A 14,048-nucleotide genomic window follows, 5' to 3' on the forward strand; every position below is an offset into this window, starting at 1 on the left:
GCCATCATCCACAAGTCCACCCTCAAGGTCACCGCCCCTGCAGAAGACCACCTCAACGCCGCCGAGCACCTGCACTTCCGGATCCACACCGACCCCAACACCACCCTCAGAGGAACGCTCATCAACAGCCCCCCAGACCACGGGCCCAGTTCAGCAACGCCATCGCCGACCTTGCCAGCACCCACGCACTTGCATCCACGAACTACATCCTCCTCGGGGACCTGAACTTTCACCTCAAGAACAACAAGGACGCTAACTCCACCACGCTGATCGGCAACCTCGCAAACCTCAGCCTCAGACAACTCGTCACCACACCGACCCACGCCGCCGGCCACACGCTGGACGCCATCTTCTCCACAAGCAACCACGTCACCTTCAACTACACCACCGAACCCTACTGGACCGACCACCGCTGCATCCACTTCACCTACAGAAAAAACCCCTTATACCACCACACCCTCCAGCTCCCCGCCGTGGTTGGAGCAAAGTCACCGAAGACCAGCTACTCACCACCCTTTCCCAGAACGCTCCAACCGAACCCACTGATTCAGACTCCGCAGCCTGCAACCTCAGACAATGGATCAACGACTGCGCCAACATCCCCGCCCCACTGAAGAAACCCTCCAACAACCACACCAGCAAGAAAGCCACCTGGTTCACAGACGAGCTCCTGGCCTCCAAACACGCTTGCCGGAAGCTGGAAAAGAAATGGCTCTACGAACGCACACCGAACAACCATGCAGCCCTCAAGGACGCCACCCGCAGACACCACCACCTCATCAGGTCAGCCAAGAGGTCCTCCTTCAAAAACCGCCTGGACAACAACGCACACGACAGCAAAGAGCTCTTCCACATCGTGAAAGAATTATCCAGCCCCAGTGCCAACCTCAACGACATCCCGCCCTCACAGGAACTATGCAACTCACTGGCACCTTCTTCCACCGCAAGATCGCTGACATTCATGACAGCTTCGACACCACGACCATGCCATTCCCCACTGCCCCAGCGAACACAAGCCACATCAACCACCTCACCTCCTGGTCCAACGCCAACGAGACGCGCAAGTTCATGAACTCCATCCACTCAGGATCTCCGACAGACCCCTGCCCCCACCACATTTTCAACAAAGCAGACACACTCATCGCCCCCCAACTACGCAAGATCATCAACGTCTCCTTCAAAACAGCTAAATTCCCGGTAAGCTGGAAACATGCAGAAATCAACGCCCTTCTCAAGAAACCCAAGGCCGACCCCAAGGACCTCAAAAACTTCCGTCCAATCTCCCTCCTCCCATTCCCGGCAAAGGTCACAGAGAAAATCATCAACATGCAACTGACACGCCACCTCGAAGACAACAACATCCTGGATCCATCCCAATCCGGATTCAGACGAAACAACAGCACCAAGACCGCCCTCATCGCCGCCACAGACGACATCAGGCACCAACTCGACAACGGCGAAACGTCTGCCCTCATCCTCCTGGACCTCTCAGCAGCCTTTGACACGGTATGCCATCGCACCCTAATGACACGCCTCCAAGAAGCCGGAATTCAAGATAAAGCCCTAGACTGGACCACATCCTTCCTCTCCGGCAGAACCCAGAGCTTCCGCCTCCCTCCATTCCGCTCAGAAGCCACCGACATCATCTGCGGCGTCCCCCAGGGATCCTCCCTGAGCCCGACGCTATTCAACATATACATGGCCCCCCTCGCACAAGTGGCCCGCCGTCACGACCTCAACATCATCTCCTACGCCGACGACACCCAGCTCATCCTCTCCCTCACCAAGGACCCCATCACCGCCAAATCCAATCTCCACGAGGGAATGAAGGCCGTCGATGACTGGATGAGGAACAGCTGCCTGAAACTGAATTCTGACAAGACGGAAGTCCTCATACTCGGACCTTCCCCCTCAGCCTGGGACGACTCCTGGTGGCCTACCACCCTAGGAACGGCACCAACCCCCACCGACCACGCTCGCAACCTGGGATTCATCCTCGACTCTTCCCTCTCCATGGCCAAACTAGTCAACGCCGTCTCCTCCTCCTGCTACAACACCCTCTGCACTCTCCGCAGGATCTAGAAGTGGATCCTGACCGAAACCAGAAAAACTGTGACACAGGCCCTCGTCAGCAGTAGACTGGACTACGGCAACGCACTCTACGCAGAAATCCCAGCCAAACACCTACGACGACTACAACGCATCCAAAACGCCTACGCCCGACTCATCGCAAACGTCCCCCGCCGCAGCCACATCACCCCCCATCTGAGAGAGCTCCACTGGCTCCCCGTCAACAAGAGGATCACCTTCAAACTCCTCACCCGCGCACACAAAGCACTCCACAACGCCGGACCGGCCTACCTAAACAGCAGACTCAACTTCTACACTCCCACCCGCCAGCTCCGCTCCGCCAACCTCGCTCACGCCACCGTTCCCCGCATCCAACGAACCACCTCCGGCGGCAGATCCTTCTCCTACCTCGCCACCAACACCTGGAACACTCTACCCACCTACCTGCGACAGACCCAAGACCTACTCGCCTTCAGAAGACTCCTCAAGACCTGGCTCTTCGAGCAGTAGCAGATCCCCCCCTCCCCAGCGCCTTGAAACCCTTACGGGTAAGTAGCGCGGTTTACAAATTTGGTTGATTGATTGATGCCTTCGGAAAATAAAGTCAACGAGTGAGTAACTAGCATTAGCTTCACAGACCAAGATGTCGAGTGACTCTGAAATCTGAATCGACGTTAAAATAAAAAAGAAAAGGTATGTCCCGGGTCCTTCACCTTGAAAATCGGAATATACAAAGATATATGGCTTATTTCAGCCCAACCAGTTTAGAGTATCATTAGTAGAGGTTAAACAGATCTGCCTTTCTACACATACAATTTAGATTCCTTCAAAACCTCTGAGGTGTGTTTAGCCTTTGTTTGAATGACATGGTTCACCATAAGGTAGGACCCAGATCTACACTCACATTTTTAAAACTTTTTTTTAATTGATTTTGATGTTAATAACAACAGCTCACATTCAGATGACAACAGGTACATAAGTGTATCGAGGGGGAATATCGCTGTGAAACAAATATGTATCTGGAACAGAGTTCAGGGTGTACGTTTATTGGTTCTCCCACCACTAGTAAGAATATCAGGGCATCATGTGACCAAAAGGCTCTGATCTAAAGTAGTATTTCAGCTGTAAATGTATAATAGGGAAGTATTCTCAAATTCACTTAAACTAATTACATTTTAAAAGTTGTTCCGTGATGGGGGAAATAACATAATAATGCATGCATGGGCATGATGGAGCAGTAAAATGACAACCATTAATCTCTCACCTGTAAAAGTCGGAGACGTTGTTCATTGTTGAATCTTTCGACAGCAGCCCAAAACCATCTTATCACAATATGATTGTCATGATAACCTAATATGTAAAGAATATGAAAAAACTGTTTTACCCTGGTCATAGTTGAAAAGCCAGTATAAGGAAGCAATATTACAATAGCTTAGTACTTCCTAGAGCAGTCATTCTTAACCTTTTGACTTCTGTGGACCCTCATTTAATCCTTATTGTAATTCAGTGACCCCCACTAAATCATCATTAGAATCTGGGCAACCCCTGTGGATTATTATTAGAATCAGGAGACCCTCAACTGAGTTATTATTGGATCCCGAGAGCCGACCTAAGAAATTTTTATGATTTAAACTGCAAAACACTACAAAATTTCAGAAACAAGCATTCATCAAACAAATACACGTATGTTGAAAGATTGTTTTCAATTCACAAACAAATATAACAACAAAAGAAAAATCTACATTTTAATGGAAAGGTTGGAGCTTTTCTAAACTTATCTATGGCTACCCATCCTCCATACTATATTCTGTTTAATGCACTTGCACTGTTCCCACGAATCAATCTGAGGATACCAACTTAATGTTTAGCCTTCAACTTCTTCACATTACAGAACGTTTTAAAATGTTCAATTTTGCTTCTTTATTACCATATGCTTTATTAATCCTTTAAATATTTTTTTTCTAAGCAGTCGCAGACCCTCTGACTAGGCTTTGCAGATCCCTGGGGCTCCCTGGACCACAGGTTAAGAACCTCTGCACTAGATGACAAGATCGCCCATTTGGAAATGCGGCGATCATTAATTCATCTCTAGCTCATATAAATATATTTCTGCTGGGATAGTCTTTAGAGGAGCAGAACTATCTAAATATTCCAAATCAAACTCCAGCCAATAAAACGGGAACTACATAATCAGATGTCATGGGTAAAATATTTTGAAATACAAGACCCGGTGATATGCCCCACAGGAAGTTGTAGCCTGCCTTAAAAATTTGTTTTGGCCTGTTTACAAGTAAAATTGGTTCTCTACCTAAAATATATTTTTTTAATTCAAAACACAACATTTTAGCATGTGAATTATTAAATTACAAGTAGCCCAGCTGAACTCCAGTGAGCACAAGGGATTTCCTATTGGTATTGTGCTAAGATTGCATTCAGAGGTAAGAACTTAAATAGGAGGCTCATGATTGAACACTGCGTGAGAAAGGGCAGAAATGTTAGTGAAGTCATCTCTTTAATGAAGATTAAAGGTCTTTCAAAAATTTGAAGAAAATATTAGTAAAAATAGTCAAGAATTATTTCTTTCACTGTGTGGACCTTTATACTCATGGGACGATATGATGCAAAGTAGTATAATGGATAAATTAATGCAGCGTTCATATAGTTCATACACATTTACTGTCTCTAAGTGCTGGACTGAAAACACTAAATAACCAACTGCCAAGTTTATCAATTGCGAGTTAAACAAGCATTTGCAATGCAATAGGTCTCGCATTATTTAAGTTTGAGCTATTAGCATTGTAAATGGCAATTGTTTTTTGCTTTGTGCTATAGTTTTTTTTTACATAAAAAGCTACATATAAAATATGTTTTATTAAACTTATTTATGCAGTATCTAAATTTTGTTTGCATAAAAGAGTACAATAATATCTTAGTAAAAAAGTCAAATATGTTAATGGTAATTCACCAAATGTTCATTTATGTGTTGGTTTTGAAAATAGCTAAATTAATAGCTTTGTCATTTACAATGCCAATAGTTATAACTTTCGCAAATGTGACACCTATAGCATTTGTAATGCAACATTTGTATTTACGTGACTTAGATGTATTGATATTACAAATAACAATGGCTTTTAATTTTTTTTAATACTTAATAAAAGTGATTGTAATTTATAATGGCAATAGCTTAAACTTTTGTAAATAACTTTTGTGAAGATTATGTTCAGTGTATTTTATTGTAACGAAATCCAAGAACAGAAGTGAAATATTAACATCTTTTTGTGACATTTGTAATAAAGCTCGAAACATTGAGAGAACATATTTGTGCTGTGGTGGTGCTGAGTGATGCTGTGGTGGTGCTGAATGGGGCTGTGGTGATGCTGAGTGATGCTGTGGTGGTGCTGAGTGGTGCTATGGTGGTGCTATGGTGGTGCTGTGGTGGTGCTGTGGTGGTGCTGTGGTGATGCTGAGTGATGCTGAGTGATGCTGTGGTGGTGCTGAGTGGTGCTGTGGTGGTTCTGAGTGGTGCTGTGGTGGTTCTGAGTGATAATGTGGTGGTGCTGAGTGACTGTACTCACTGTCACTCTGCACTCACTGTCACTCTGCACGCACTCTGCACTCACTGTCACTCTGCACGCACTCTGCACTCACTGTCACTCTGCACACACTCTGCACTCACTGTCACTCTGCACTCACTGTCACTCTGCACTCACTGTCACTCTGCACTCACTGTCACTCCGCACTCACTGTCACTCCGCACTCACTGTCACTCCGCACTCACTGTCACTCTGCACTCACTGTCACTCTGCACTCACCCTGCACTCTGCACTCACCCTGCACGCACTGTCACTCTGCACGCACTCTGCACTCACTGTCACTCTGCACGCACTCTGCACTCACTGTTTCTGCACGCACTCTGCACTCACTGTCACTCCACACTCACTGTCACTCTGCACTCACTGTCACTCTGCACTCACTGTCACTCTGCACTCACTGTCACTCCGCACTCACTGTCACTCTGCACTCACTCTGCACTCACTGTCACTCCGCACTCACTGTCACTCCGCACTCACTGTCACTCCGCACTCACTGTCACCCGCACTCACTCTGCACTCACTCTGCACTCACTGTCACTCTGCACTCACTGTCACTCTGCACTCACCCTGCACTCTGCACTCACCCTGCACTCTGCACTCACTGTCACTCTGCACTCACTGTCACTCTGCACGCACTCTGCACTCACTGTCACTCTGCACGCACTCTGCACTCACTGTTTCTGCACGCACTCTGCACTCACTGTCACTCTGCACTCACTGTCACTCTGCACTCACTGTCACTCTGCACTCACTGTCACTCCGCACTCACTGTCACTCCGCACTCACTGTCACTCTGCACTCACTCTGCACTCACTCTGCACTCACTGTCACTCCGCACTCACTGTCACTCTGCACTCACTCTGCACTCACTCTGCACTCACTGTCACTCTGCACGCACTCTGCACTCACTCTGCACGCACTCTGCACTCACTCTGCACTCACTGTCACTCTGCACTCACTGTCACTCTGCACTCACCCTGCACTCTGCACTCACCCTGCACTCTGCACTCACTGTCACTCTGCACTCACTGTCACTCTGCACGCACTCTGCACTCACTGTCACTCTGCACGCACTCTGCACTCACTGTTTCTGCACGCACTCTGCACTCACTGTCACTCTGCACTCACTGTCACTCTGCACTCACTGTCACTCTGCACTCACTGTCACTCTGCACTCACTGTCACTCCGCACTCACTGTCACTCCGCACTCACTGTCACTCCGCACTCTCTGTCACTCCGCACTCACTGTCACTCTGCAGTCACTCTGCACTCACTCTGCACTCACTGTCACTCCGCACTCACTGTCACTCTGCACTCACTCTGCACTCACTGTCACTCTGCACGCACTCTGCACTCACTCTGCACGCACTCTGCACTTACTGTCACTCTGCACTCTGCATTTGTCTGCTGCAAGGAGTCACCATACTTCTTTTCAAAGATTAGCGTGCGATACAATCAGCAACAAACAAAAAACCTCGAGCAGGCGGACATCTGCTGTCTGGCTGGCGCTAGAAAAGAGAAGGCGAGTGAGACGGGCACTGATAAAAGAGGGACGAAAGATGAGCCAAATACACCAACGGGAATTTCTAGTTTTGTTCTATATAAAGGGCGCTGGAGGTTCCCCTAAAGACCATCCTGCCTGCTGAATGGATGGATGCGTTCTGTAACTAATACCTTCAACAAGGTGAAAGGAAAAGTAAAACGTGCCCCTGGCGTTTTCAGGAACTAAGGCGGAGAACGTTCAAGTTCATCATCCAATGAATCGTAACAGCGCTGGAAGTCCGCACTGGAAAGTCTTAAAAAGGCTGACAAATACACAGAACACTAATTAAATATAATGAAATGAGAACAAACTCCAAGTTCTCGTCCTCCTGCTGGGCTCTCACCTCCCTATACCACGCAAACACCAAACTGCCCATCCCCCTGCTCAAGCCGCTGGCCTCTCCTTGGAACAAGCATGGCGCGTGCTGCAGTCCGCCGCCGGCCTGCGACCAGGAAGTCAGGCAGGCCGGGCGGGACAACCGGAAACAGGAAGTAGGAGGGCGGGAGCCTACCACGCCTCCCACGGAAGAGCCGCGATTGTTTTGAGCACCGGAGCAGGCAGGAGCCTACCCTGCGCCCCGGTGCCGAAGAAGGAAGGAAGAGTCCTGCTGCCGGTGAGAGCCGAGGAAGCCCGCGATTGTTTTGAGCACCGGAGCAGGCAGGAGCCTACCCTGCGCCCCGGTGCCGAAGAAGGAAGGAAGAGTCCTGCTGCCGGTGAGAGCCGAGGAAGCCGGTGAGTTGGGCTTCGCCTTGTTGGGGGGGGGCGTGTGTGTGTGCGCGCGCGCGTGCGGCGACGGGCTGTGCATGTGTGTGAGCGTGTGTGTGTGTGTGTCTGTGTCTTGGAGTCTGTGTGTATGCGTGTGTGTGTGTGTGTGACTGTGGGGGGTTGCCTGTCTGGGTGCCTGCGTGTAAGTGTAAATGCGTGTGCATGCATGCGGCAGCGGTGAGAGGCGAGAGGCGGCCGCGAGCTGCTACCAAGGAACCTGAGGTACGGAGCTCACCCACTAACCGCGTACTGCAAGAGGCATCGCAGAAAATCCCTGGGGCTCTGAGGATCACGGTATCAGCAGTGGCAGCAGAGATAGTAGCGGGAGGCAGAGGGCAAGCACGAGATCATCACTGGTGCCGGAAGCCGAGACCGGAAGTCGCCGGTCAGACCTGGGTGTCCCTACAATCCTGCCTGCGCTGGTGAGCGGACTCGCGGCGTGAGGGCTGCGCACCCAGGATCCCGGCTGATGGCGAAATAGCGGTGAGGAAGGCCCTGGCTGGGGTAGCGGAGTGATCGCCTGGTGTGTGGGTTAGGGTGGTCGAACATTGCAGAGGATCACCCCCCCTGTTTTGAGTGTCGATGGCCGGATGTGCGAGCAGGCGCTGGGGCGCGTGTGCTGCGACTCCCGTCGACACAGCACCTTCCCGGACCGGACCTTCCCCTGAGGCAGGAACCCTGAGACGGGCGGCTCGAGCTGAGGCAGGCTTGGTCTAGGAGCTGCCCCGACGCCCTGAAGACTGCCACCGCCATTCATGCACACACCGGGACAGCCTCTGTTGCTTTGCTGCCTGGGCTGCGCCGGGAGTTGGAGGTGTGGCGCCGCCGCCCGGGGAGTTGCTGGCGTGATCCCTGAGGCAGGCAGGCATGCGTAAAAGACACATGATATTCTATTTATTTCGTGTTGAAAAGTGACCCTGTATTTAAAATGTGCTCTGTGCTGTTTGATTGCACGCAGTCGGACGGCTGTATTTAAAATGTGCTCTTTGCTGTTTGATTGCTTCGTGTCAAGTGAATGTGTGCCTTGTGCCCCATATTTCGTGTTCAGAACAAACACACTCTAGTCTGAGACGAGAAACAAAACGGTCTAACACGGGAAACGAAAGTGAAACTACGATCACACCAAGAAAGAAACATTGTCGGTTAAGGCAAGCTCACACAAAGAAAAAAAGAAACATTGTAAAAGAAACTGAAGGCTGAAGGCAGAAAGCTCGTGCACGCAGCTCAATCCAGTTAAGGATAAGCTCGTGACAGTTTCTTGTCCCTCATTCCCCCGTGTCAGCTAGCTATAAGTCTCCAGCCTGGACGCATCCTTCGGATGCTATTTCCAGGCGAGACCTAAAAAGGAGTATTGTAACCCTATCTTTGGGGGTCTCAACAACAGGGATTCTCGATAATTCCACTTTCGAACCAACTCCAACAACCATCTGAGGAACCCTCACCTACAGCCCCCAGGTCCCCACCTTAGCTTCTGCACCGCCATCTCTGAATTCATCGCCTCTCTGGCCATAAACTTTAAGCTCTACATTTTCCTCGTCAATCTCAACTTCCAGCTCAGTGACCCTACAGACGCCAACTCCACCAACCTCGTGGAAAACATGAGCAACATTGGCTTCACCTAGCTGTTCATCTACCCCACACATAGTGCAGGACACATGCTGGACCCTATCTTCACAGCCAGCGACAGAGTCAAAATCACCCAAGGCACTGAGCTCACCTGGACCGAGAAGGATTAGTTACTTACCTGTAATCCTAGTTCTCTTCCAGGGGTTTCCTCATTGAAGTCATAAGCACATGAATATTCCCGCCCATGAGGGAGAACATTTGGGCACTACATATCCCAGAATTCCTGTATATCGCCATGGAGGCGTAACAAAGCATTTAATTGGGGGTATGCCTGCCCGCCACTGCACGAACTTTCCCGGCAGCCTCTGAGGAAGAGGAAACTCGAAACGCGTCAGGCTTGAAGGGGAAGCTGTACATTACAACCTGCCACTGCTGTACTTCCGTACCTGAAATTAAAAAGGCTGGTAACCTTTCTCTGCTGTCTCGTGTGCGACTCATTTGGGACTACCAGCGTTACTGAATATATATATGTATGTATATATATTCACAAAGGTTTCCCAGTAACCTTTCTCCAGGACAACAAATGACTCGCACTCCAGGGTCCGTGTTTCACAGTGTGGGTTTATTGGCTTATACATATATACTAGCAGCCCGTCCCGACGTTGTCCGGGTATGAATTGCTGCCGGCCAGTAATATTGTTTTGTAGGATTTCGTTTTCGTAGCATTTCTTATCTGTGACAGGCCTGTGAAATGCTCCGATTCACAGTGCACTGCTGATGCACTTAAGAGTGTGCGTTCAGTAGTGTGTGAACTAGAGTTTCCCTACTTTATTTTTCCTTGCAATATTATATAGCGCAAACTCGACAACATGGCATGACCACAATTTACATTACATAAGAACACATTAATTTGTGGTAGGCACGGGGAGACAAAGCCATTTGCTTGGAATCACAGGATGTTGAGCTGATGCCGAGATTCAAACGTAGCTCCCCAGCTCTAAAGTTCGCAATTCTAGAACTTGTGGCGGGAGGCGTGTCTAAAAGTGTATGTCGGTGCTGGCCATCAATGAGAGAGACCTGTGGATTTTTCAAATGGGTGGTGAAAAAATATGAGTATGTAGCTGGAGATGTGGGCCGCCGTGCCACCAATGTACTTACCGGGGGAGGGTAAACACCCATTATTCCGCAACTTTCTTTCTGCATACCATCATTACGAAAGTACCATGACTCCGCAATACCATTATAACGCATGGCATTACATTTTATATGCATTTACCACGCTTACATTTACAACGAAATTCGTTGTAAATGCATGAATGGTAAAAGCATGTATTTTTTTTAATGTTTGGGTAAGATAAGTATGGGTGTAGGGGTATATGTTTTGGGGTACTGAGGTATATGTTTTGGGGTGTTTGGGTATTTTAAGGGTTCAGATATAGTTTTGTGTTATGGGTTACAGGGGTAGTTTTAGGGTTTAGAGATAGGTATGGGTTTGGGGTACAGGGGTATTTTTAGGGTTCAGGGCTAGGTTTGGGTTTTGGGGTATAGGGGCATTTTTAGGGTTCAGGAGTAGGTTTCGGTTTTGGGGTACAGGGGTATTTTAAGAGTTTAGGGCTAGGTTTGGGTTTTGGGGTACAGGGGTATTTTTAGGGTTCAGGGCTAGGTTTGGGTTTTAGGGTACAGGGTTTTTTAGGGTTCAGGGGTAGGTTTGGGTTTTGGGGTACAGGGTCATTTTTAGGGTTCAGGCTAGGTTTGGGTTTTGGGGTACAGGGGTATTTTAAGGGTTCAGGGCTAGGTTTGGGTTTTGGGTACAGAGGTATTTTAGGGTTCAGAGGTACGTTTGGGTTTTGGGGTACAGTGGTGTTTTTAGGGTTCAGGGCTAGGTTTGGGGTACAGGGTATTTTTAGTAACCCTGGGCGTAGTGGGCGTAGTGGGGCTAAGCGAAGCTTCGTGAAGTGGGCATGAATCTACGCCCACCCATGCGCTTCGCGTAGCCCCACTACGCGCCGCCCGCCTCCCTCCCGTCCTCTTCTACAACCCTAATTTGGATTTTAAATAGATGAAAAAAAGTTAAGAAAAGCACTTACCTTTTATGCGGCGTCCCGGTGCTTCATCTTCTTCTTTGCACCGACTTCTTCCAAACCAAATGCGCATGCGTGGGCGTCCACGCATGCGCATTCCTCGCAAGAAATGCGCATGTGTATTTGGTTGGAAGAAGTCGGCGCAAATAAGAAGATGAAGCCCCGGGACGCCGCATAAAAGGTAAGTGCTTTTCTTTACTTTTTAATCTATTTAAAATCCAAATTAGCGGTGTAGAAGAGGGCGGGAGGTAGGCGGGCGGCGGGGAGCTTCGCCTACTATGCAAATTGCGTAGTAGGCAACACTACGTGCACTCCGTGGGCGGAGCGAAACACTCTGTCCAGGGTTAATTTGTAGGGTTTAGGGATAGGTTTGGCTTTTGGGGTACATGGTATATTTATAGGGTTAAGATGGGTTAGTGTTTAAGGGTGTTGGGGTATTTTAAGGAGTATGGGTGGGTTATAATTATGGGGTGCAGGGGTATTTAAAGGGAGCAGGGTGGGATTAGCACATGATATGAGACATGGCATGAAGGGCGGAACGTACCACACGCCCCCAGCGTTTGTCACGCCCCCAGCACACGCCCACAGCACAACGCAGACACGCCCACAAGGGACTACTTTGCTGGCACAGTTCTTTTACCTTTTAAATGTATATGGTGGGCGTCTGCATAGCCTATGTCCTTCTGCTGCAACTGCCCTTTCCAACATTGTATTGAGTGTTGTGATTGGTGCTGTGGTTCCTGAGATTACCCGCCTCAAAGGTTTGGGCTCTCTCTTTATTATATTAGTATAGATATAGATATATATATAATAAAAAAACAAATGCAGCCTTCCATATCCTAGAGCTGACTAATGCTGTAAGGACTCCCCTGTATATCTTAAGTAATACATTAAAAACCAGGGAAAAAAACAACTGCAAAGCATGTCTGAAACTGTTTTAATGCTTAGCACTTAGCACACTCCCTCAGATAGGACTGAAAGCATTGACAGCTTACAGGCTGCATTGCAGAAAACATAGCCCAAAAAGGGTGAAAAGCTAACTCATAGCAACATAGCAATAACTGGCACCATTCTTTTAAGGCAGCCATGACCTCCAGCTTCCCATCATGCCTAAGGGGTGACAGTTAGGTCAGTTCCTTCAGGAAGAACCTTGGTTACACAGCTCCACTTCTTTCTGATTTTTGTCAGAAATAATCTTCACTTTTCTGAGAAATTGTGCCTTACTTCGACGTCTAACATCTTTTGAAGTAAGGTTCTGCCTTTTTTTGACAGGATTTGGCATTTTGATTTGGCATTTTTTCCACTCAATATGCCATCTCTTTTTGACCCCTGCCCTTCTTTTGGGAAAAAGGAGGCCAGGTCAGACTCTGATGAAGTCTGCATACTTTGTCTACCTAAGGGCCATGTTCCCAAGACTTGCCCTCATTGCCAGTCTTTATCTAAGAGGACTCTGAAAGACAGAGAAAGAACTCGTTTTTTGGACTGGCAGAAAAAGAGAAAACTTCCAGAGGCAGGTCACCGGTGAGGAAGGGCTCCAAAAGGGCTAGATCTCCTTCTAGGAGCAAGATTAATCACTCTTCCTCTACAGCGTCGGGCTCGGTGCTGAAAAAACTACACCGGTGGGTCATATGTTCAAGAAAAGACCTTTGAGGGCGGGCTCGCCTTCCAGAGAACACCGACATTCAGGTACGTCAATACTTTCACTGTCGACGTCAAAGAATCGTGAACCTACTCCATTGTCAACTCGGCAACGATCTGCGTCGAGGAGCAGGAGTCCTCTGCCGTCCTCAACCTGGCGACGATCGGCATCGAGGACCAGGAGCCCTCCGCTATCGTCACCTCTGCGATGATCGGCATCGAGGAACAGAAGCCCTCCGCCGTCATCTCGGCGTTCAACGTCAAAGGTTCCTTCGGCGTTGAAGAGTCCTCCCCCGTCGTCTACTCAGCAACGATCGGCGTCGAGGATCAGAAGCCCTCTGCGGTCGTCATCTCGACGATGATTGGCGTCGAGGATCAGAAGCCCTCCGCCGTCGTCAACCCGGTGACGATCGGCATCGAAGAGCAGAAGTCCTCCGCCGTCGTCGGCTCAACGACGTTCGGCGTCGAGACACAGAGGTACACCGACGTCGTTTTGCGAGACAATCGACGTTGAGGAACAGAGAATTGATGTCAAGACCGGTACCAACACCTGGCTGGGAATCAACGCTGAGAAGGAGATCAAGGTCGGTGCCGAGAAAGGCTCCGTCAGAGCAGGTCATACGCTCGACGTCGAGGCCCACATCAGTCAGGTCTGGAGAGGGTTCAGTGATTTTAGTGAAAGAATCAGCGTCACAGCACTCATCCTCTCACTCTTCGAGACGCCCTTCACCAGAACATTTGCCATCTGCATCCCCAGAGCGACATGCAGAAAGGTTGCGACAAAGATCACC

At 49.0% G+C, this 14,048-nt stretch overlaps 1 protein-coding gene across 4 annotated transcripts in view; it reads right to left on the reverse strand.

The window, feature by feature from the left end:
- The window catches only part of HECW2 (HECT, C2 and WW domain containing E3 ubiquitin protein ligase 2), a 1,269,905-nt gene that overhangs the window by 21,628 nt on the left and 1,234,229 nt on the right, over positions 1-14,048 (reverse strand). For all 4 annotated transcript variants that reach the window (XM_086955408.1, XM_086955407.1, XM_086955409.1 and 1 more), the window contains one exon: positions 3,335-3,420. In XM_086955408.1, coding sequence (XP_086811534.1) covers positions 3,335-3,420 — 86 coding nt within the window. The remainder of the gene's footprint in view (positions 1-3,334; positions 3,421-14,048) is intronic.

The sequence above is a fragment of the Lissotriton vulgaris genome, chromosome 2_1, assembly GCF_964263255.1.
Source record: "Lissotriton vulgaris chromosome 2_1, aLisVul1.2, whole genome shotgun sequence".
In the NCBI taxonomy this organism is placed as follows: domain Eukaryota; kingdom Metazoa; phylum Chordata; class Amphibia; order Caudata; family Salamandridae; genus Lissotriton; species Lissotriton vulgaris.